The 27,180-nt window shown below is 35.0% G+C and overlaps 1 protein-coding gene across 6 annotated transcripts in view; it reads left to right on the plus strand.

Annotated features, from left to right (window-relative positions):
* The window catches only part of foxi2 (forkhead box I2), a 49,852-nt gene that overhangs the window by 22,186 nt on the left and 486 nt on the right, over positions 1-27,180 (plus strand). The window contains exons 2-4 of one of the 6 annotated variants that reach the window (XM_048204155.1): positions 1,234-1,292; positions 24,332-25,160; positions 26,343-27,180. The exon at positions 26,343-27,180 is cut by the window's right edge and continues 486 nt beyond it. In XM_048204155.1, the coding sequence (XP_048060112.1) occupies positions 24,569-25,160; positions 26,343-26,905 (1,155 nt within the window). In that variant the 5' untranslated portion in view covers positions 1,234-1,292; positions 24,332-24,568 and the 3' untranslated portion in view covers positions 26,906-27,180. The remainder of the gene's footprint in view (positions 1-1,233; positions 1,293-24,331; positions 25,161-26,342) is intronic. The other 5 variants (XM_048204158.1, XM_048204161.1, XM_048204156.1 and 2 more) reach the window with 5 other exon arrangements.

The raw sequence follows: 27,180 nt of genomic DNA on the forward strand, positions 1-27,180 counted from the left end.
AAAACCCATTCAAAAATGTGGGGGAGATTCACAAAGAGTGGACTGCAGCTGGAGTCAGTGCTTCAAGAACCACTACGCACAGACGTATGCAAGACATGGGTTTCAGCTGTCGCATTCCTTGTGTCAAGCCACTCTTGAACAACAGACAGCGTCTCGCCTGGGATAAAGACAAAAAGGACTGGAATGCAGCTGAGTGGTCCAAAGTTATGTTCTCTGATGAAAGTAAATTTTGCATTTCCATTGGAAATCAGGGTCCCAGAGTCTGGAGGAAGAGAGGTGAGGCACACAATCCACGTTGCTTGAGGTCCAGTGTAAAGTTTCCACAGTCAGTGATGGTTTGGGGTGCCATGTCATCTGCTGGTGATGGTCCACTGTGTTTTCTGAGGTCCAAGGTCAACACAGCCGTATGCCAGGAAGTTTTAGAGCACTTCATGCTTCCTGCTGCTGACCAACTTTATGGAGATGCAGATTTAATTTTCCAACAGGACTTGGCACCTGCACACAGTGCCAAAGCTACCAATACCTGGTTTAAGGACCATGGTATCCCTGTTCTTAATTGGCCAGCAAACTCGCCTAACCTTAACCCCATAGAAAATCTATGGGGTATTGTGAAGAGGAAGATGCGATATGCCAGACCCAACAATGCAGAAGAGCTGAAGGCCACTATCAGAGCAACCTGGCCTCTCATATCACCTGAGCAGTGCCACAGACTGATCGACTCCATGCCACGCCACATTGCTGCAGTAATTCAGGCAAAAGGAGCCGCAACTAAGTATTGAGTGCTGTACATGCTCATACTTTTCATGTTCATACTTTTCAGTTGGCCAAGATTTCTAAAAATCCTTTCTTTGTATTGGTATTAAGTAATATTCTAATTTTCTGAGATACTGAATTTGGGGTTTTCCTTAGTTGTCAGTTATAATCATCAAAATTAAAAGAAATAAAAATTTGAAATATATCAGTCTGTGTGTAATGAATGAATATAATATACAAGATTCACTTTTTGAATGGAATTAGTGAAATAAATCAACTTTTTGATGATATTCTAATTATATGACCAGCACCTGTATATTAAACCTTAGTTCAATTAGGACATTTAAATAGCTTTTATAAACGAGGGACTGAATGTTTGGACTGCCACACTGACATCTCCACACTTTTTTTTCTTTCTTTCTTTTTTTCTTCTCTGTGCTGTGTCAAACATGTTTATCTGCTTCCTGTCACTGGCACCAGAAAGAAAACAGGAGTCTGACAGACTGGCCTCAGCTCAGTGAGGAGAACCTCTCATGCAGGTACTGTAAGTAGGGCACAGACACGCAACTGTAGCATCTTGGGTGTACCAGTACTGTATGTGCACAAACACCTTCAGTACTTCAGACTTCGTACTGCGAATACCAAATACTATGGAAGCTTGTTTCCACCACTTAATAAAAAAATAAAATAAAAAAGGTAATTGCTGACTTGTTTCTCACACTGTAAAAAATTATTTTCATGATTTGTTATCATAACATTTTTTCTTTTGTCAGATCAACTTAGATAATTAATGTAGTTCTGATAACATAATATTTGGAGTTTCTGTTGATTAAACCAATCTTCTTCATTGTATTAATTTTTAATTTCAATGAACTCAAACTTTTAAGGCAACCAGGTAACTTACTTTTTTAAGTTAAACCAACAATTGCAGAGTTGGGAGATTTAAACTCGCAATTGCAAGTTATAAAGTCAGAATTGCATGATTTAAAAACTCACAATTCTGAGAAAAACGGCGGTCTTTCTCTCTCCGAACAATTGGACTTTATAACATGCAATTGAGAGTTTATATCTCATAATTCTGACTTTATAACTCGCAATTGCTAGTTTAAATCTCACAACTCTGACTTTATATCATGTAATTGTGTTTATCTCACAATTCTGACTTTATAACTTGTAATTGTGTTTATATCTTGCAATTCTGAGAAAAACAGTCAGAATTGTGAGATATAAACTCACAATTGCGACAAAAATAGGCAAATTGTAAGAAGTCGCAATTACCTTTTTTAAAATTTCTCGACAGAAACAAGCTTCCATAAAATACAGCACAGACTTTCAGGGATTAATAACATGCAAATATGGTCACAGGCATTCAGATCTGTGCACCTTTCTGCAGGAAAAACAAAACAAAAACAAATCACAAAACTTTTTAACTAGGAGACTTTTGCATGCAAAATAGCAAGATACCAAGATACCAAAATCTGCAATCAAGTCAGAGAACTCATGTTGAAAACTCCAGCATAAACCAGCCTGGACTAACATGCAATTCATCCTGGTTTATGCTGGAGTTTGTCCATTTGGTCCTGGCTGGTTTATGCTGGTTAGAGCTGGTATAGTGCTGGTCAGCATCCCATGCATATAAAACATACCTTATGCTGCTAACCCTGGGCCTAACAGAAAACCTTCTACATTTTTAAATTTTTTGAGGACATCATTAAAAGGAGGTTGAATGAATGAATGAAAAATCTTTATTTCGGTTACATAACATATAAATGTATAATTTACCCACATAAGCATAAAAATATAAACAGAACCAACCGAAAAGGTGTAGGCTGAAGCCATAGCTTATTACACCTACCCTTATTACAGCGTCACATACCCTCCAACTGATATTAGGTGTGCAATTCCATCATCACAATTTACAACATTTTACACATTACAATACACAACTTAAGCTTCCATCTTATAATTCATATATATTTTGGATTCGAACATTTTTTTTAAACTGAAATATAGAGTTGCTTCTCTTAAATTTGTCAGTTAGACCGTTCCACAAATCAACCCCTTGAACCGAAATACAATTCTTTTTAACATTAGTTTTGACCACTGGTTTTTTAAACATATCCTTTCTTCTTAAATCATATTTACCTTCCTTAATTTCAAACAAACACAATATATTTGCTGGCATAATTTGTTTTTTAACTTTGTACATAAACAAAGCTGTATTAAGACTAACTAAATCGTAAAATTTTAGTGCTTTAAATTTAAGAAATATTAATTTAGTTGATTCATTGAATGAGGAATAATTAACAATCCTAATAGCTTTTTTTTGCAAAGTAAATATAGATTTTGTATTTGACTTATAGCTATGCCCCCAAATTTCAACGCAATAGGTCATATATGGTACTAAGAGAGAACAATACAAAATATACAATGTAAATTTGTTTATGAAATACTTGATTTTATGTAATATAGCAATGGTTCTTGACATTTTTGACAATACATGTGTTATGTGTGGTTTCCAGGATAATTTGTGATCTATTATTACTCCTAGAAATTTTATTTCCATTACTCTTTCCAAAACCACATCACCAATTTTTAAGTTTGTACAATTATGTATTTGTCGATTACCAAATATAATATATTTGGTTTTAGTAATATTTAAAGATAATTTATTTGCATCAAACCACAGTTTAAAAAGGTTAGGTACACATACATACACACAGGGAAGCTCTACCTGGGTAACAGCTGTAAGTCTCTCTCCCACAAAAATACATGTGCTGTAAAATATTATGTCTGCCACATGAGGTGCTACAGGTCAAAGGTTAAGCATGTAATGCCACACAGATGTTCACATGACTCTGAACACACTACACATGTCTTTGAACACAAACACTCAGTGCTGGGGTCAGACGGGCTGACCTACAGTAAGGCTTTTGTTGTAAACAGGGAAAGTGTTTATGAGCCGGCCATGACAGCTGAACCTGCAAGCCATGTTTCTTTCTGATTTTAATAAGCTGAGTGAAAAGAATCTCTCTCCTACCCTCTTTTTCCCTCTCTGTCCCTTTTGTGCTCCGTTTCTCACTTCACTGTGGTCATTTTTATTTTGATATGAGCATGACCTTGGCAGGCTTCACTTCGTGACTACCTTCTGAACTGTGTCAGCTGTAAAGGAGGATTGTTTGGGTAACTTGAGTTGATTTTGTTTTACCCTACGTGAGATGGGGATCAAAACCTGACACAGATGGGTAAAACTGAATAAACAGTGGCTCAAAGCATGACCATTTACCTTGAGGTTTTTTATTTAATCTAAGATGTTTAAACAGACCAGTGATTCATCTTCAATTCACAGACAGTTCTGGTGCTGATTGCTCCATTATCAGACTTCAGCCCTGTAGTTGCACACAGACACATTCATATTTGAAGAAAGCAACAGGCCTCCTTTGTTAGCAAATGAGCCGCTGTGACTTAATGAGCAGCTTAAGGGAGTAGGTTTGTTCCCCGATAATGAGAGAAGAGGAAGAAGAATAGATAAGAGAGTGGTTATGAAAAGGAGTTACAGTGTTCACAGGGGAGTCAGTCTTTGCCTTCTGCCATCATCATCATCATCATCATCATTATAAGGGTCCATTTCTCCCAGGAAAGCATGTAAAGCACAAACATTCTTAACTATTTTTAGCATTTCATCCAAAAGTTCTACATTTCTGTCTCTCGTTATTACCCACCATCTATCTGCAGTTATGTAATTATAAAGTTGATCTCAGTGAACCCTGAAGCTGTCAAAACGCTAATTAAAGCACCTCTGATAAAATATCAAAACCAAAAATTACACTATCATTCAAAGGTTTGGTTTCAGTAAGATTTTTTTTTTTAAAGAACATTAATACTTTTATTCAGCAAGGACACATTAAATTGATCAAAAGTGAAGGTAAAGACATTTATAATGTTACAAAAGATTTCTATTTCAAATAAATGATTTTTATTCATCAAAAAATCATGAAAAAATTTAATAAAATCTGAAGCAGCACAACTGTTTTCAACACTGATAATAATAAGAAATGTTTCCTGAGCAGCAAATCAGCATATTAGAATGATTTCTGAAGGATCATGTGACACTGAAGACTGGAGTAATGATGCTAAAAATTCAGTTTTGTCATCACAGGAATAAATTACATTTTAAAATATATTAAAATAGAAAAGGTCTGATGTAATTGTAATAATACACACAAGAAAAGTGTTGATAAACTAGTCAATGTGTTTGATTGACAGTTGGTTGGATAGCAATGGTATCCTGGGATGCACCATAAGTTAGTGTCACAGGTGTTTGCAGGAATACAGACGAAGGTGAATAAAGTTCCAAAACACAAAGTTTAATAATAAAATCCAAACAGGCAGGATAGAACACACTTAACGTAATGGTGACCGGACAAATAGTGACTGTGAAGGTACAACTTTTAAAGTAAACACAAACAAGATTATTAATCAAACACAGCTGAAACTCAGAACTCATAATGACAGTGACCATAGTAACTAAAGAATGGCAGGAAATCAAACAAAGGAAAACAGGAACTGAAGAAATACATACTAAAAGTCCATGAAGTCCATGACAGTTAACAGAATATGACAGTTAAAATGTTTTATCGTTACCTTTATCAGCCTGATAAGTAAAATAAATCGATATATTTAAACTGATAAATTATGGCTATAAATGATGTTTAGCACAAAAAATAAATGTTTATTTGGAGCCTTTTTTTTCAATGGCACAAAGGCATTTAGTTTTTTTTTTTTTTTTTTTTTTTTTTCGGATTATTTATGAAAGTTATATTTTTTTATTTATCTTCTATTAACCCTCTGGTGCTTTTCGTGTGTCGGTCAAAAATGACCTTTTTTTTTTTTTTTTTTTTTTTTTTTTTCCAATGAAATGAGTGTACTATATTTTAGTTCGATAATGTTTTTTTATTTAATATTTTGTATTTTTAGGGGATTTTATGGTACTAAATTCTATTTATGCTGTAGTTATAATGCATTTATGCACTTTTTGAGCATAGACCTGAAAATGAAATTTACAACTTAAATTGTCATCAATTTTGAATGATTTTGAGCACAGACTTAATTTTGATCTCTTTTCAAAGATGTCACTGGCAAATTATTGCTGAAGTAAAAAAAGTTTTTAAAAGTTAACTTAAAGTTACAGAATTTTACATTTGTTATGAAAAATGCGCAAAAATACTATTTTCAATTTTTATATGAATATATATAGTTTCCAAAGCACGTTTTGCTCTAAAACTGCACAAAAATCAAAGCCATTACTCTAAACAAGTTGTGTTCCAAATTTGAGCTTGAAATCTCAAAAAATGAGCTTTCAGTAAGAGTTTGTTTGGCCGTAGTGCCAAAAGTTTTCACTAGATGAAATTCGTCTCCCATTCGTTTCCAAATGCAGTCATTTTTGACCATGAGGAGCACAAGTGTGCCTATTTTTTTCAGGACCATTTAACCTTTTCAAATCATGTCCATGATTTTTATTTTATTTTTTTTTTTTTTGGTGTGTGTGTGTTTTCACATAGCAAGAGCCAAAATCTTTTCCAAGTTGCGTACCATTCAGATGAAGTCAAAATTCTAAAAAAAAACAAAATGTAAAATTTTTCAGTTAAAAATGACCAAAGAGCACCAGAGGGTTAAATAAAGTTTCTTTTTCTAATGGTTCATAAAGACTATCATATGATTGTGTTATAAGAACATTTTTTAAATTATTTGTTATCAGTGCAGCCATTTGGGTCCACCAATAAAGATTTTGTTTCAGGCCATGCAAATGTAAGTGATGACCTGTTCCTAATCAAGGCATTTAACCCCAGTAACTTTTAAAAGACTGTCCCCACAATTATTGTCCTCCAAGCTACTTGAATAAGGACAAATAATTAAAACGACAAGTGACTAACAGGAATTTCAGGCAGCAAGATTTTTCCATCCTCTCTAATCCACATAGTCTCCTGCTTCCTGAATGAGCTTTATCTGCGCACTTCTGATCTGGACCTCCAGAGTGGCCATATATGGGGTATTCACAGGTTTTTGAGTGCCTGTGTATGTTGGATTTCTCTGGGGATCACCTTTCCCTCCACATCTAAGAGCCAGTCTAAGAGTGGGTGTGTTATGGGGCACAATTTGGCACAGAAATCAAAATCTCCAGCTGAGCACATGCGTGTGCACGTGTGAGCGTAGGCAGTTTTTAACAGGCTTTTAAGCTCTTCTCTTCCATTGGTGGACCGCAGTGGATAATGTCACATGTAACCCTGGTTGCCGTGGTGACTGACCCCACAGTCATTAGATTGATATTTGGCGTGGGCTGTATAGATGTGAGCTGTCTTTTTTGATCTGTGAACTACCCCCCCATCGCCCATTTCTCTACTCTTTTCATTCTCAGCCAGAATAGCTGCAAATACTGTTATGATTGGCAGGGTGTTTTCAAGTGTGGGCAAATATGATAAATTCTCTCTTTCTCGCTCTTGCTCTGTCGTGCTCTTCTTTTTCTATAGTAGCCCCAGCAGAATTGTTGAGACAATGTCATTTTTTTGCAGTCTATATATAATTCATGCTTATTACTGCTCTGCCTTGCTAACCCAGATATTATGATTTTATGAAAAATAATTCAGTCATGAACAGATTATTATAACTAAAATGCAGGAGACATTGTTATTTCACTGCAGATAAATAGCAATGGAAAGGAAAAACAAGAGAGTCCTGCTGAAAAGATGAGACTGGTTTATGCCGGTCTGGTGCTAGTCTAGCTGGTGGACCAGCATAACCGTGTTCACTCGCAAAACTTACCTAAGCTGGTCCAGTAAACCAGAACTGTACAAATCATTCTTCTAGTTAAATTATTATTGTGAAGTTCTAACAAACTTTTATGAACACAAGTAATGCATCCAAGACACTTTCACTGCAATTAATACGTTTTTCATACGTTTTTGTTGGTTTAAGGTTAGGGTTTTCTGTTTACACACCACTGACGGTGAGGTTTAGGGGTGGATCTTCCCAGCTAAAAAAAATAAGAATGTTTTGCTAACGTTCCCATAAAATTATAAAAACATTATTTTGAATGTTCTTTGACTGTTTAAATTAAAACCAGTTCCTTTAAAAGTTTTAAAAACATTTTTTCTTGGTTATGCAAATATTATAGGAAAGATTTAAATTTTATCATTGTGCAAACATGGGAATGTTTCAGAATGTTCAGAGAATATACAAAAGTAACAAGCATAACATTGTATTAACATCCAACTGAAATGTTTCAGGAAAAAACGGTCCATGAACGACATTTAAATATTTTTTTTGTGCTAAAGTTTTGAGAGTTAAAGGGTTAGTTCACCCAAAAATTGAAATTCTGTCATTAAATACTCATTACACATCTTCGAAACACAAATGAAGATCAATATTTTGTAAATAAAGTGCTCTGACTCTGCTCTGGCCCGTACATACAGTACCAAGAACGATAACTATAAAGATATAATTCTAAAAATCATTCTAAATGTAAAAGAATAGCAGAGTCCACACCACAGCTATAACGATAATGATACAGAGAAACGATATCGTTGGGTTCACTTTCAGAACGGGTTTTTTTCTAGCTGTTGAACGATAAAACACTGACAGCCAATCAGAATCCATTCTAATTTAAAATGGCAAAAGACATTGCGGAGAAGTTAATCGCTGAGGTCCAGAAAATTCCACTGCTGTTTGACAAGTCAAACCCCCTTTTCAAGAAAATGGATATATGGAAAACAATCGGTCATACCCCCGGAATAAATGGTGAGAAATATTAATGATGAGATCATTATGCCAGGCTAGCAAACAGTGTAAAATAAAATTACCTTAGATATCTAGCGCTAGTTTCGACAACAGTCTTACTTTGAAGTTGCAGTGAAAAAGACTAGGTGTTGTTTTTATTCCACTATATTGAATATGTCAGTTAAAAATTCACTGTTAGATTAGATCAATTACACTAGCTATTCACTCGAAACATAGATTACTGAGGACATCTGCTGGTTAAAGCCATGTAAATGCGTCAAGAACAGTAAAAACATGTTGTACACACTTTGAAACCGCAGTGCACAAGAATAAACACACCGTTATTGTTCATTGGTGTGGATGCAAATATAGTTGTTGTTAGAATTAACTTTATAGTTATCCTTCTTGGTTTGAACGGATGCCCTTCTTAGTATCATAATACATGCTCGCTGAAGTCATACGTTCATTTTTAATGTATCCTGCTCACTTTATGGTTTAAAATAGTCCGAAATGTATTTGTTCCAGAATGCTGAACACATTTACAATTTATTATTGATTCTGCTTATTTAGAGGTCTATGTTTGGATGAATATTTTGGTGGGGCTCTGCACCACCTGCCCATACAGATGAGCTGAGGCTGTTTAATATATGCATTGTGTAAAAGCAATAAGCCCTGTGAGCCATGGTTTACAGTGAATTTAGAACTTTGCTCCACATCGTGACTAACAACATCCCTCAGGTGTTCTAAATTCATTGTAAACCATGGCTTCTTGGGGCTTATTGCTTTAATTTGTCCTGCATTACTTCCTGCACAGTTACCTATTAATGACAGAGCATTATTCTAAAATGTTACCTATTTTTGTGAGTTCTAACAGTGTGTGCCTGTGATGTGAAGAAACCTGCAGGTCACATTGGGGCACAAATATTTTAATATAGTTGCAGTTTTGAACAGTTTCCAGTTGTATTTACTTTACTTTGACATTTAATAATCAAGTTAATAAATCAAACTACAAAAAAGCACGTTCAACTCATGCAGGACAGCAGCATGCACAACCCGACATGTTGGTGACCAGCACTGGTGACATTATGATCTTTTTTTTTTAGCAGTGAAAGGAGAGAAAGTGTTGTAGGTACATGTATAGGACAGGGATAGAGAGAGAGAGAGAGAGAGAGAGAGAGAGAGAGAACGACAGAATAGTATAGAGATATTAGGATTTTAGAATGTAAAATGACAAACAAACAAACAAACATCCAATAGACACTTTTAAATGCTAAGCACCCAATCAAGATCAAATGTTCAGACTGTGTGTGCCTGTGATGTGAAGGAACCTGAAGTAGAATAAATGCAGTCAGGAAAGTGAGGAAGAGTTCAGCTGTGGCACTGGGGATGTGATCAGTTCACACGTTCAGTAAATGAGAAGTGAAAGAGAGTTCAAGCAGTTCACAGAGAGGAAAGAAGTCTCTGCTGTGAGTGAGACGGAAGAGATAGAGACTCAGGGCAGGCTGGGATTACATGGCTGTGCGCTTTTATTACAGGGGATAACGGTGTGTGTGATAGAGATGGAAAAAAAGAAAAGGGAAGGATTTGTGGATGTGTTTACAAATTGTGGGAGAGCAGCACCAAAATGATCAAACGTGGATTCATCTTACAAAGAAATTTATGTATTTTTTTTTTAATCGTCTTCAGACAGAGTAGATTGACCCATAGGAAAAAAAATATGTATTACTCAGACTTTTCCCTTTGACCCCATTTAGAGTTTTAAAAGGGTTAGTTCACCTAAAAATGAAAATTCTGTCATTTATTACTCACCCTCATGTCGTTCCACACCTGTAAGACCTTCATTCATCTTTGGAACACAAATTAAGATATTTTTGATGAAATCTGAGAGATTTCTGAACTTCCTATACACAGCAATGTCATTCCAAATTTCAAGTCCCAGAAAAAGGCATTGTTAAAATAGTCTATGTCACTACAGTGGTCCATGTGACTTAACAGCATAGGAGACTGACATGGAAGAGAAGAAATTGTTGAATAAAGTCATTATTTTATTATTATTATTATTATTATTTTATTTTTTTGTGCAGAAACTATTCTTGTCTCTTCATAACATTAAGGTTGAACCACTGCAGTCACATGGACTATTTTAACAATGTCTTTAATACCTTTCTGGGCCTTGAAAATGGTAATCACATTGCTGTCTATAGGGATCAGAAACCTACGGTGGCCCAGTAGTGCACAACACAACGAAATTAAAAAAGCAAACATAAGTTCACAACACAATGGAAACAAGCCACAACACAACGAAATAAAGCCACAACATAACGGAATTAAACCACAACACAACGGAATAAGCCACAACACAACGGAATTAAACCACAACACAACGGAATCAAGCCACAACACAACGGAATTAAACCACAACACAACGGAATCAAGCCACAACACAACGGAATCAAGCCACAACACAACGGAATTAAACCACAACACAACGAAATAAAGCCACAACACAACGGAATTAAACCACAACACAACGGAATCAAGCCACAACACAACGAAATAAAGCCACAACACAACGGAATTAAACCACAACACAACGGAATCAAACCACAACACAACGGAAATGCTCCCGACCACTTGGGGGCTCTCAGAGCTAGGTAATATTACTATTCCTTGCCACTGTTCTATAAAGTCGACAGTTTTACAAAGATATCAATACCATGATTAGTTTTAAGTATGTAAGCATTGTATATCGACATGGTATATTAATTAAAAATCAACTACGTTCACAATAGCTTCATATTTATACTTGTGAATGATTTGACGCGATACCACGGCGCATGATAAAGGGAACATCCACCAATTCCACCAAGTGGTTAAAACGTATAATTTGTATTCATTAAAATTACTTTTAACATTTAAAAACAGACATGTTCAAATTCCAAAGGTTGTTAGTTCCTGTTGGTAAGACTGACAAGCTTTGGAATTTGAATATGTCTGTTTTTAAATGTTAAAAGTAATTTTAATGAATACAAATTATACGTTTTAACCACTTAGTGGGATTGGCAGACGTTCCCTTCATCATGCGCCGTGGTAGCGCGTCAAATCATTCACAAGTATAGGCCTAAATATGAAGCTATTTTGCACGTAGGTGATATTGAATTAATATTTCATGTCGATATGCAGTGGTTACATACTGTTTAAACTAATCGTGGTATTGATATTACTGCCGACTCTATAGAACAGTGGCAAGGAAAACTAACTTTACCGAGCTCTGAGAGCCCCCTAGTGGTCGGGAGCATTTCCGTTGTGTTGTGGCTTGATTCCGTTGTGTTGTGGCTCGATTTCGTTGTGTTGTGGCTTTATTCCGTTGTGTTGTGGCTCGATTCTGTTGTGTTGTGTCTCGATTTCGTTGTGTTGTGAACTTATGTTTGCTTTTTTAATTTCGTTGTGTTGTGCACTACTGGGCCACCGTAGAAACCTCTCGGATTTCATCAAAAATATCTTAATTTGTGTTTTGAAGATGAACGAAGGTCTTACGGGTGTGGAACGACATGAGGGTGAGTAATTAATGACAGAATTAATAATTAACCCTTTAACCCTATAAAGCCTGTCATATTTGATACAGAAAATTCTAAGGCCTCTAAATTATTAACAAAACCAGTTATTTTTCTATCTACTACTTCCATTCTATCTATACATGTGTCTTCTATATTGTTGGTAATATTTCAAGATGAACACGTGATGGACTACTAATGGAAGACTAATCAATCATTGTTTTGCACTGTATTATGTTTTAAAATAAAGTACAAAAACTACACAGCTTTGATCATAAAACTAAGCATTTAAAGGATGGATGGATGGATGGATGGATGCACTTTTTGGGCTTCCATATACAAGTGCCCCATTCACTACCATTATAAACCTTGACAGAGATATATTTTAATATAACTCTGATCGTGTTCATCTGAAAGAAGATAGTCACCTAGGATGGCTTGAGAGTAAATAAATCATGGCATAGTTTTTATTTGAGTGAACTATCCCTTTAAATATCATTTTTGAGTGAATTATCTCTTTAAATATCATCTTACTAAGACATGTTATTGGGAGATATAGAGTGACAGCTGATATTTATATGCATAATATATAAGTAAACTGCTATACTGTTATAAAGATCTCATTGATTTACATTACAAGTTTTCAGAACTTTTGAATTTGGCCATTATCTAAAGATGATAAAGTGTTAAATTGAAGAAAAGAAAGAAAAAACAAATTAATTTGACTTTTATTTTCATATGTCAGGCTTGGTTAACATCTGTTTAACATCTTTTAGATCTTTAGAAAGGTTTTTTGGTAACATTTTATTTTACAGTGCCTTTGTTACACATGTTACATGTAGTTACTATATACTAATTACTATAAATTGTGCTTAATTACATGTAACTAACCCTAAACCACACCCTAATCCTGACCCTATGTACATGTAGTTAATTACTATCACTCAGTACTTAAATGTATAATTACACTGTAACACAAACACCTTAAAATAAAGTTTTGCTTGGATAAACATGCAGTAACGCTATGATGCAGTGACGCATATAGTCATAAAATGAGAGACCTTAAACATTTACGAAATTGCAGTTTTCCAAACTTTCAGACACTGTTCCTCCTATACACTCAGAGTTGGCTTTAACTTACTGGACAGCCGTTTAGTTGAGTGTCTTTTCTTTTGCACCAAGGCTATTGGTAACTATGGCAACCTCACCCTCTCATTGTCACCAGGACTTAAGGCTTGAAAACAATGTACGCTGTTATAAAAGGTGTTTGTGTGCGTGTGTGTGTGCGTGTGTCAGTGATAGATGAAGTGCAGCGTGCTCTGCAGATATATGACTCTGTGTCTGACTGCACTACAGACCTGCCACTGTTTCAGCTGCAAACATTTCACTCCCAACTTCCTACAGACAGTACGAGAGAAAGAGAGAAAAGAGAGGAAGAGGCAGGGAGGAAGAGAAAGAGACAGATTGGGCAGGAGTGCTTTTAAAACTAACACGACACAAAGAGCTAATTCAGAAGCGGGCCTGCACCTGCCTCCATACACTGTACAGACGCACACGCTCTCACAGTAAAACTTTACACAGACAAGAATGCCTTGTCATTGCATCTTTGTGTTTTCATGCTCAAATGGGCACATTAGCCACAATGCTCTGCTTCTCGAAGCACACGAGCATACTAAAAACTAACCTAAGAAAGTAAGTACACTTTGAAAGAAAGAACTTTTTACATGTAAATGGGTAGTCGACATGAAATACTTTTGGGAAGTTGATGTTCTACAATGTGACTTGCTAAACTCTTTTAAAACTATTTTAAAGCATTTTTTTTTTTTTTAAATAATTGTCTCTCACTTAATACAGTGCCATAAGTTGCATACAAAATGTTTATATATATTTTTTTTTAATTATATTATAATTAAATTATATTATAGATAATAATTATTAAAAATTAGTTTACTAAATTATTTCAATTAATTAAAAAATAGTTATTACTACCTTTACTACTACTACTACTATTAATCTGTTTCTTAAATTATTAAATTTAATTATTTATACAGTGCCATAAAACCTAATGCAAGATAATGATTAAATTATATAATAGATAATTATTACTATTATTATTAATTAAACAAAGAATACATTGTTGTTGTTGTTGTTGTTGTTGTTGTTGTTGTTGTTGTTGTTGTTGTTGTTGTTAATCCATTTGTTAAATTAATACATTGAAGTAATTAATTTAAATAATATATTTTGTATGCAGCTTTTGTGACATATTAATTTTAAGACATATTACACTTGTACTCTTCCCGGTCAAAAATTACTGCATTGGAAAAGAATGGGAAACGCCCAAACAAAATGTTACTAAAAGCTAATTTTTTGAGATATCAAGCTCAAATTTGGAACACAACTAGTTTAGATTTATGCCAGTTTAGATTTTTGTTTAGATTGTCTCACAGTTTTAGAGTAAAGTGTTTTGGAAAATACATATTTCAATTGAAAATAGTATTTTTGTACATTTTTCATAACAATAAAACAGTGAACACAAAAGAAGATATTTTGAAGAATATGGGTAACCAAACAGTTGATGGACCCCATTGACTTCCATAATATGGAGAAGAAAAAAAAATACTATGGAAGTCAATGGGGTCCATTAAATTTTTGGTTTCCGACATTGTTCAAAATATCTTCTATTGTGTTCAGCAGAAGAAAGAAATTCATACAGGTTTGGAACAGCCTGAGGGTGAGTAAATGATAACAGCAATTTCATTTTTGGGTGAACTGTCCTTTTTAAAATCACACCTCAAGGCCATTTCAAATTGAAATAGCAAAGACAAAAAGTGGCTTAAAAATATGAAAAGTATGAAAAATTTGAAAAACGAAAAATGATCAACTACAGGACCACAGATACACATTTTCCTTAATACAAGCTAATTAAATTAAACATTGATGTCATCTTAATATTTTCCAAATGTGTATTTTATTTACATGCATGCATAGACACAATAACTCACATCATTCACTGTGGATTTGCATCTATCAAGACTAAACAAACCAAATGAACCTGTCAACATATCCAGACAACAAACAAACACCCTCTGCTAATCTATACACACTTTGTTATCCCTCACAAACACTGTAGTAGCACATTTTCACACTAACAAGAGGCCAGAGGTGTGTTTGTGGGGCAGTTTACAGGGTGGAGGAGTCTGAGAAGAGTCTTTTAAGAGCGAGACAAAGAAAAAGAGGGCAGCCAACCGGATGGGGGCTTACACCTCCCTGTGTGCCAGGCCGTTTGGCAGCTCATGTACACTTTTTCAGGTGGCATCTGTAGTAAAACTTTCAGCCACACCAACACACACACTCCTGTGCTGCTGTCACAGTGTGGCATGTGAACGTCTGGTATGGCATGACACTTGAAGCTTGCAGCTTTGGAGACACATAGCGCCTTCCTCTGGTAGCATTTAACATCACAGTGCACTGGGGCATCAATGTCGTGTAAATATAATAATTGCAGGTACTCTTATGGGACCCACATTTTCCCATTATCATTAATGACCCAAATTTGACTAAATTCTTACAAATTCTTTGGAAGAATATCACTAACACTGCTGAATCAATAGTATAAGTAAGTCTATTAAATAGCAGTTTTTGTTAATACAATAAAGTTAGTAAGTTGGTATGAGCCACCACAGTCATTAAAAATATAGAAAATTACAAAATAAGTGAAAAAGTGGTATTTTAGAAACTACAATTACTATGGTAAATGCACAGTACATGAACTGTTAACCCTTTGGTGCTCTTCATGTGGCCATCAAAAATTAATGTACTGTATTTCAGTTTGATAATATTTATTTAATATTTTGTATTTTTAGGGGATTTATGGACTAAGTTATATTTATGCAGTAGTTATAATCCATTATTTACTTTTTGAGCACAGAACTGAACATTTAAATTTCCAACTTAAGCTGTCATAAATCTTGAATGCTTTGGAGCACAGACTTTCTCTTTTTAAAGATGACACTTGGTAGATTATTGCTGAAGTTAAAAAAGTTTTAAAACTGAACAAAAAAGTTATGGAATTATCATTTATTGTTATGAAAAATGCACAAAAATAATGATTTCAATTGAAATATATATTTTCCAAAACACAACTCTAAAACTGTTAGGAAAAGCTGTAAATCTAAACAAGCTGTGTTCCAAATTTGAGCTTGCTATCTCAAAAAATGAGCTTTCAGTAAGATTTTGTTTGGGCGCAGTACCAAACGTTTCCACTAGATGGAATTCGTTTCCCATTCATTTCCAATGCAGACATTTTTGACCGCAAAGAGTACAAGTGTGACTATTTTTCGAATCATGTCCATGATTTTTGTGTGTGTTCACATAGCAAGTGCCAAAACTTTTACCATGTTTCGTAGCATTCCGTTGAAGTAAAAAAAACAAACAAACAAAAAAACCCTAAACGTGAAATTTTTGGTCAAATTACCAAAGAGCACCAGAAGGTTGATAAAACATATGAACATTGATCCTGATGAATAGAATGAAAATCATACCTGCATGCAAATCTTTTCCAGCTAACAGTTACGTAATTTTTTGGTACTTTTTGGTAATATCATGACTGTGACTTACTGTTTAATGAAGACGTTGCTTGCTCGTAATCACAGTATAACGTCTGACAGGACAGGACAGTTTGTTTTTCTGAGGTGAGAGACTTAATTTTGTAGCAAGATATGAAAATTAATGTTAAAATAATAACACTGACGTATAGAAAACATCTCATCTGACAGCAGATACTGAACAACTCATTTTTCACAGGCACGCTTTACTCTTTACCATTTATACGGCACATTTTTCAACTAAAAATGGAAAACTTTTTATGCATTTTGGCCATTTACACAACAACGGCATTTTGGGGACCTGAAAATGCAAGTTTTTGAAAATGATACTGTTATTGTCTCAGTATAAATGACAAAAATGTGAATTTGTGAAAATTTGTGAATTTGACATCATGCGCATGCATATTACGTGTTCACTCTATACACTAAAAAATTACTTTCTTTATTTTTCACAACATTTTTTCTTTTGTCAAATCAACTTCAATAATTAATGTGGTTCAGATAACATAATGTTTTGAGTTTCTGTTTATTAAACCAATCACCTTAATTGTATTAACTAATTTCAATGAACTCAAAATTTTAAGGCAAACAGGTAACTTACTTTTTTTTTTTTTTTTAAGTTAAACCAACACTTTCTTTTTACAGGGGCATAGTTTTTCTTTACAAAGTGACATCGCCAACTACTGACCTGGCATGCATAAAACAGCGTTTTTGGTTGTTTTCGCGGATCCGTGTGAACAGGGATCGTTTTGACAACATTGTTGTCTGTACATGAAAAACTCAAAGTAAAAATGTTGTCGTGTAAACGTATATCCTTAACAGCGTCTGACAGAACAGTCAACAACATTCGCTCACGTCTTTCAAAATAAAAGCCTCGCACAAGAAAAACAATTATTTTTTTGTTGTTGCTGTTTGGTGGTTGTTGTTGTTTCTTTGACTACACACTCCGCGACTCATGGTCTTGCGAGCCACTTCTGGTTCGCACCTACCAGTTGAGAAACACTGGTGTAGAGGGACAAAAGAGATCCCAAAATGTGACTGATAACTGGTGTGGTGTTTGAAAGATGTGAGGTCGAACGGCCCTACAAGGAAGAACAGCCAGTATAACAGCCTGACCTCATCTCAAGCCCTGCACTGGGAAAACAATCTGTATTTCACAAATCTGCTTCAGGCTGTTGAGCTTATGGTCCATTTGACTTGACACACAGAAGCACATTACAGAATGGTGAGAGGTGGACAAGAGGTTGCTTGTGGTGCAGAAGTGTCCCCTGCCCTCTCGCTGTATGCTCTTATTGACACTGCTACGAGAACACACACACACACACACACACAAAGCATTCAGCCCTGTTTACCTTGTGTGTTTCTGAGGATTTATTTAGACTCTAGATGTTTTTAGCTTAGCCAAGCAAACCACTGGTATTTCCTTCACATGTCTCTGCCATACACTGCCCCTGTGTGTGTGTTTATATTAAAGACGTACTGTAGTTAGCTCTCTGTGGGTTATCTGGCCTCTGAAGAACGATTCTGCTGCTTATAAGGGCATTCATTAGAATCAGATCCAAAGTCACTTTTGTTCATCATGTGTAATGCAGAACTGGTTTCAGAATAGACGCAAAGACCAGTGTTGGGGAAAGTTACTTTTAAAAGAAATACATTACGATATTGTGTTACTCCCTAAAAAAGTAACTAATTGTGTTACTTTTACTAATTACTTTTTATGGAAAGTAATTTGTTAGGTTACTTTTGCTTTACTTTTTCTCACCTGGACTGGGCTGTTTGCTTGTTTGTTTTTATAACAACAAAAAAGTTCTATTTTTGGCAAATGTTAAGGCCCTTTCACACCAAAAGTGAAATGAATAAGCCTCGGGCTGAAGGAAATGCAAATTCACTCCTGTACAGTAGAGGGCGCAGCTCAAACAAACCTTTCAGCTGTGCTGCCATTCTGGAATACTGAAGAATACAATGCAGGAGAAGAAGTAAATGAGTGCATATGATACGCACATAAACGTGCAAATGAAACACACTTTTCATGTGCATATGATATGCACTTTCCGCGTGCAAATAATACGCACTTTTCACGTGCATATGATACACACTTTTCACGTGCAAATAATACACACTTTTCACGTGCATATGATACGCACTTTCCGTGTGCAAATAATCCGCACTTTTCATGTGCATATGATATGCACTTTCCGCGTGCAAATAATACGCACTTTTCACGTGCATATGATACACACTTTTCACGTGCAAATAATACACACTTTTCACGTGCATATGATACGCACTTTCCGTGTGCAAATAATCCGCACTTTTCATGTGCATATGATATGCACTTTCCGCGTGCAAATAATACGCACTTTTCACATGCATGTTACGCGCTTTTCACGTGCAAATAATACGCACTTTTCACGTGCATATGATATGCACTTTCCGCATGCAAATAATACGCACTTTTCACGTGCATATGATACACACTTTTTGCTTGCAAATAATACGCACTTTTCGCATGTAAATAATACACACTTTTCACGTGCATATGATATGCACATAAACGTGCAAATGAAACGCACTTTTCATGTGCATATGATACGCAATTTCCGCGTGCAAATAATACGCACTTTTCACCTGCATATGTTACGCGCTTTTCACGTGCAAATAATACACACTTTTCACGTGCATATGATACGCACTTTCCGTGTGCAAATAATACGCACTTTTCACGTGCATATGATACACACTTTTCACGTGCAAATAATACGCACTTTTCGCGTGCATATGATACGCAATTTTTGACGTGCAAATACTTTTGCCCTAGGCCTACATATAATATACGCCCCTATCCCACACCACTAATCCTACCCATTGGGTATCATATGCACACAAAAGTAATTTCAGCTTATAAACAGCATGCCAAATACAAACATAAACTTGTGCTATAGATACGCAGACTCCGTACTAGGACACATTTGATTGATTTGACCTTGATTAGCCCTTCTCATGAAGCTGTGGCCCCTGAGATACACTGGGAAACACTGGCCTATGTCATCTTGCAGAAATGTGTTCTTCAGAAACAGAAACAGAATTTCTCTAGAATAATATAAGCACAGAACATGACAGGAATAGTAACCAGGGTATAAGTGGGCCTTTATCTCAATATCTTAAACTTAGATGGAAATGAGAAGCAGAGCAGAAACAAAGAAAGAAAAAAGCGAGAAAGAGAGACTATGTATTGTAAATGAGAAGCACAGAGTATATCTACCTCCATCTGTCTCTGTCACCACACTCCAAGAAGAGGGGAGCGCAGCCTCTTTCACACGCTTTTTTTTCCTTCTCGCCTGTTCCTGTCTAAGTCTCACACTCCTCTCATTTCTCATGTCTTTTGCTCTGTCACCAAGGTGCAGGAGCCTGAGGTGAACTCATAATGAGCTTGTGAAACTCACTTTTCCTATTGTTTTCCTGGACTAAGGCGCACACACACACACACACACACACACACACACACACACACACACACACACACACACACACACACACACACACACACACACAGAGTCTCTCCTTCAGTTGGGTTTCCTCTCAATGTACAGACAACAGCAAGCCTTGATCTTTGCTCTGCTGTAGCAGCACAGTGACAGCGTGTCTCAGATACAAGTAAGACCCACTAATGATGCCAGCGCTCCTCATGCACATACATATGAATTATGGATTTCCTTTCCATATTGCTATTTGAAAGCATTGTCAAATTCCCTGTATAGAACTACTACATCAGGATGCATTTTATATTGCATGGCTAATTCTCAGAAAACTGCCATTTGTGTTCCAATTGTGTACTGCAGTATTGTTCTTGTTAACTAAAACTATTAAAACCTTTTTTTTTTTTTTAAATAAAGCTGAAATAAAATAGAACTGAAATATGGTGACGTGCTAAAATTACTAACTGCAATAAAAATAAATTAAAACTACATAGAAAATAATAATAATAATGACAAAAACAACAAAATTATTACAATTAAAATGAAAACTGAAAGTATAATAAAGGCTAATTAAAAATATTAATAAAAACTAGTATATAAATACTAAAATAACAGTAGTGAACTAATGACTTACTGTTAATATAATATAATATTTGAGTAGCATTTAATAAAGGAATGTTGCATCTCAATGAGTACATTTCAAAATCATATAGAATTAAAAAAAAAAAAAACTTATTTCTATAAGTACATATTCTGGCCTTGAGGTAGGGAAAAGTTCAGTTGTAACTTGTAACAGAGTGTCTTTCTATAGATTATGTTCCAATAAGGTCAGAAAACCATGAATGAATAATCCAATTAATAATATTTATTCACATATTTAGATAGCTCTACTGAATATGTCGGCTAAATCTTTTGATGATGAGGATACTGATTTTTTTCTTAAAATATAGCCTACATTTGCAATGCAACATATTGGCACATTTACAATGTTTATGAATGGATCTGGCTCCATCTAGCGGTGAAATAAATCGTTAACAACACGACGGGAGGGGCATCTGATCTAAAAACAATTGATATTTTACCAGAACACTGTAGTGGCTGCGCTTTTGTACCAGGACACGAGCTCCAGTGAAATACCGCCGTGTACCTGTAAAATATTACTGATAAATCTTTGTCTGACAATGGAGATTACCGATTTGACAATCATTTTCCTTAATTTATAGGCTAATATTTCAGCAATAATGATTGTAAACGGCAATGGTGACATTCGCGAATAAATCACTCTTTTGATCTAATCTGACGAACGAGTTTGTAGAATTTGTTCTCGATTCAGTTTGATTCATTTGGACAGTTCAGTAATGCACTAAATCTGTTTTTGTAAAACGGAAACCAAAAAGAGCAGAATGAGGCGGATATTTACCTGCAATTCATTGATAAACTTGCATATATATATATATATATATATATATATATATATATATATATATATATATATATATATATATATATATATATATATATATATATATATATATATATATATATATACAGTACAGTCCAAAAGTTTGGAACCACTAAGATTTTTAATGTTTTTAAAAGAAGTTTCGTCTGCTCACCAAGGCTACATTTATTTAATTAAAAATACAGTAAAAACAGTAATATTGTAAAATATTATTACAATTTAAAATAACTGTTTTCTATTTGAATATATTTCACAAAGTAATTTATTCCTGTGATGGCAAAGCTGAATTTTCAGCATCATTACTCCAGTCTTCAGTATCACATGATCCTTCAGAAATCATTCTAATATGCTGATCTGCTGCTCAAGAAACATTTAATGTGTACAATTGTACAAAATATTTGTGTACAATAATTTTTTTTCAGGATTATTTGATGAACAGAAATTTCAAAAGAACAGTGTTTATCTGAAATCTAATATTTTGTAACATTATAAATGTCTTTACTGCCACTTCTGATTGATTTAATGCATCCTTGCTGAATAAAAGTATTCATTTCTTTAATTTCTTTTCAAAAAAATAAAAATAAAAATTCTTACTGACCCCAAACTTTTGAACGGTAGTGTATAATGCTACAGAAGCTTTGTATTTCAGATAAATGCTGTTCTTTTGAACTTTCTATTCATCAAGGAATCCTGAAAAAAAAAAAGTACACAACTGTTTTCAACATTGAAAATAATCATAAATGTTTATTGAGCAGCAAATCAGCATATTAGAATGATTTCTGAAGGATCATGTGACACTGAAGACTGGAGTAACGATGCTGAAAATTCAGCTTTGCATCGCAGGAGTAAATTACTTTGTCAAATATATTTAAATAGTACACAGTTATTTTAAATTGTAATAATATTTCACAATATTACTGTTTTTTACTGTATTTTTAATTAAATAAATGTAGCCTTGGTGAGCAGACGAAACTTCTTTTAAAAACATTAAAAATCTTAGTGGTTCCAAACTTTTGGACTGTACTGTATATACTAAGTATATCCAAACGTTTTTAATTCAACAATGGGTGTGTAAAATAATAGGTGTGTATGTTTTATAGGTTATAAAAACAGAATTCATTCATACATGTATCAGAATAGCACATTTCTGGGGAAACACACAGAAGCTCGTCCAGGCTTGAAGAACGGTTTATTTAGGTCAGGATTTAGTCGAATAAAAACTGGATCAGTTCTTTAAGCAGATTTTAATTTCAATTGATCAGTAATGTCATCATGTGAGTAGACATCGCTGCACTGGAAACCTACAATAGCCACCAGTAGTGCGTCAATAATGCACTTTCAACACTAGGTGGCGCAGTGATACTGGCATCATGGCATGTCTCCATGTGATAGATGGCGAAAAAAACCTAAACATAAACCTGCTCACCTGAGAATATTTAAGGCCTACATCTGAATAGTTAATTCTTAGCGTATGTCTGTTATCATATTGTAGGCCTACTGATATAGGCCTACTTGTGCATTAACATATCTACATTTTTATCTATCTATCTATCTATCTATCTATCTATCTATCTATCTATCTATCTATCTATCTATTTATCTAACTCCACAAAAATAGTCTGAGATCAAACTGTTACTGTAATAAATACCTGCTGCCTCGGACCCCCTAGCGGTTAAGACATCCATGATATTCAGAAGGACATTTGAGTCCAGCAGCTCGTCTGTAATAACGTGCAAGAGTCCTCATGTGAAATTTCGCCAAAATGTTTTGCAATAGGATATCACTTAAAATTATTATTGTTAAAATGTTTGTGAAAAGAAAAGAAAATAGGGAAAACCACGTTTTACAACACCCAGAAACTGTAAGTGTGAATAAATCGAAGAATTAACCAGTTAAAACAAAGAACATTACTAAATTTCGATCGTTATTTACAGTCTATTCCTGAAGCGGTGACATTTTAATGCTCATTGTGTTGCGCCAAAACATAAAGACAATTTTATAAATGTGAACTGATTAGCTCCTAAATAAAATACAGTCTGCAAAGCAGATTTTTTTTTTTGTTGCATATGACCTATAATTTTGTTTGTAAGCAGCGGGTAAACAATTTTGTTCGCTGCAACTGTACTTAACCACATAACAACACGTTTTAAAATTAATTAATATTTAATTAATAACTTTTGGTCACGGATTAGAAACATTTTAAATTATTTTGTGAAACATCTGAAACTTTTATATAGACCTATTAATTCGTAAATTCAGTCAAATAACAACTTAGGCTACAATAATAAAATAATAATTTGATGATGACGATGATGATGATAATAAGCAGTTTCGGGAAATATCAGATTTTTTAAATTAAATTATGTGGTGATCATTTTTGTAGTGGCTAAATATCATAACTTTATGCTATGCAGGTAAAATAATTTTAACAATTGTACAAAAGCGTCACTATTATGTTTATTTATTTATTTTTTTAATCAGCTGAGATTTCAGGAAGACAAGAACAGAATTAGGAATAGTCTGTTTAATCCTTTCTGTTCATAATATAAAACAAACGTCAGTTTTTAATTTGCGAAATGTATTAGCCTATAGTATAAACTATATTGTTTTGAGAATTCCTGAGAATTAGCCAAAATTCGTTTTTCTCAATTTTAACAAGCCTGTAGTCTGTCTCTCTCTGTTTATGAATGACTTAAATCATCTCCCAGAAATCCCAACCTATATGCCACGCCTACCTCGAGGAGATTGTCATCTATTGGCTGAAGGAGACAAGAATACAAGATTAGACACCGTATTTGCCGCACTTGGGTGTATATATGACCAAATTCCCCTCACAAAAAGCAGACACTTGTTGTTTTTAACCTGACCGGTCAGAGATAGTAGTGTGCGTTACAGTGAGAGCGTGAGCTCCAGAGAGACACATTTGCCTTATAGGCACTGGAGATATGAACACCATCGACGCGCAGATCCATAACAATAGTAACGCTGCTGTCAACCCTCTCCAGCAACTGCCAAAAAGCGCGCACGAGACACCGGATATGGCCGTGTACTGTGACAACTTCAGTGTTTACCACCAACAGAGTCTACCTGCGGCGCAGAGGCCAGCGGGCTACGGCCTGGGGGACTACGCGACCCCAAACCCATACCTGTGGCTCAATGGACCTAGTGTCAACTCCTCTTCGTCGTACATACATGGCAACAACAGCCCCTCGTTCATCCCCCCGGCTTACGGCTCTCAGAGGCAGTATCTCACTAACTCCTCCGGGTTCGCCGGTCCGGACCTAGGCTGGCTCTCCATCGCGAGCCAAGAGGAGCTTTTAAAGCTCGTGCGCCCGCCTTACTCGTACTCGGCTCTGATAGCCATGGCGATACAGAACGCGCACGAGAAGAAGTTAACTTTGAGTCAGATTTATCAATATGTGGCGGATAATTTCCCCTTTTATAAGAAGAGTAAAGCGGGATGGCAGAACTCCATCAGACACAACCTTTCCCTGAATGACTGCTTCAAAAAAGTGCCGCGTGACGAAGACGACCCAGGTGAGTGATGCTCGTGCACCTTTGCATACAAGTGAGCTAGCCATGACCTGTGATATAGGGACAATGACGTGATACTCATTTTTGTCCAGATCTACAAAGTCATAAATAAAAAAAAAAAACGAAAGTTCATACAAAAATTACTTGAGAACACAAATTACCGCATGTAGCCTATAGGCTACTAGTGTTTATTTCTGAATTAGAAGTCATATATGTCCAGAGATTGTACATTTATTAAATAAATAATATAAATAACATAAATAAATTAAATAGTTCTTGAAAAGTGTAGATACATTATGTGAGAAAAAAAAAAAGAAAAATTATGACGTTTGGCATTACCTTTTATATTTCATTAAAAAGTGTGTGTGTATATATATATATATATATATATATATATATATATATATATATATAAAATATAAAATGTGTTTGTATGTATAGGCTACACAATATACACAATACACAATATATGTATGACAATATACAATGACAATATTGTGTGTGTGTGTGTGTGTGTGTATATATATATATATATATATATATATATATATATATATATATATATATATATATATATATAATAAAAATAATAAAAATGTATAGCATTATTTTTAAGAATATAATAAAAGGTAATGCCAAACTTATGTCAACATTTATCTTTATCATTTTGTTGTAATGTGACCCCTTTAGATCCGATTTTATGACCAGTTTTTTGAGGAATAATCTTAAAAGATTCATTACAAGGCACATTTTGATCAAATGAAATAACCCTAAGAAAATGATATTCATGAAATATACACTATATATCAAGACGTTGAATTTATATAGGTCTTACAGTAAAATATTGACATTAATTAAGTCGTGCATTTTCGTGTATTGCAGTGTGCAATGGACGTATTTTATTGTTTTGATTATCATGCTTGACATTTTTAAATAGGTAATTAAATCATAAAATCAAAGTTTAAAAATAAAAAAAACCCACAAATTTCTTAGTACTTGGCATATTATTATCATCTCGGACAATCTTTTTTTTTTTTTTTTTTTTTTTGTAACTGACCCAATAATGTCATTTAAAATTTAAAATCGTTTAATGTTTAAAAATGAATCGAATTTCACTGTAAATAACTTGTGCATGAAAAGTTGCTTCATTTGGGCCCTGATTCCAACTGTCCATCTTGTTTGAAGGGAAAGGAAACTACTGGACTCTAGACCCCAACTGTGAAAAGATGTTTGACAACGGAAACTTTCGTAGGAAAAGGAAGCGCAGATCTGATTCCAGCACAGGTGTTGCCAGCAACACAAAACCGGAGGATGATCGACAGCTCGCAGGGATCAAACCCACCGACAGCCCTCACCTCACCGGACCCGCATCTCCTGACACTGATGCGGCCAATGACAGCCACAAAGGCGCGTCTCCTGCAGGCCTCGCGAGCGCTCCGTGCTTCAACAATTTCTTCAACAGTATGTCTGCCTTAAGCTCGTCCTCGGCCCCGGCTAGCAGACAGAGCTCTCTGGGGCTGGTAAACGAACTTTCCAGCCGAAATATCAGCGCTTTGAGCCAGTACCATGCCAGCTCAGCACCTGAGGCAGGTGGAGCGAGTGATCTCCAGGACAGTGTGCACGTGAACCGTGGAATGTACTATAACTCTTTTACTGCTGGCGGCCAGAGCGCGCAGTTCAACGGACACTTCTACAACAGCTTCAGTGTGAACAGTCTTATTTACCCCCGAGACGGAACGGAGTTATAAATCTGTCACGCTCGGGAATACCCATGTTTTCTAATAAGAAAAAAAAAAAAAAAGATTTATTTTTTTCAACACTGTGTATGTGCTGCTGAAATGCAACATCTGCCTTAGAAGCAGATAACATTCATTTCAAAGCGACATTTACACATTGACATCGACCAAATGAGTGAAATCCGATGTATTAGTGTCAAAACACATTTTGTTCTGTGAAAAATGTGTTGACTTCTACATTGGATTCCTTTATGTCTTAACAGAGATTTCCATATTATGTGCCAGCT

This window comes from Megalobrama amblycephala, linkage group LG10 (genome assembly GCF_018812025.1).
Source record: "Megalobrama amblycephala isolate DHTTF-2021 linkage group LG10, ASM1881202v1, whole genome shotgun sequence".
NCBI lineage: Eukaryota > Metazoa > Chordata > Actinopteri > Cypriniformes > Xenocyprididae > Megalobrama > Megalobrama amblycephala.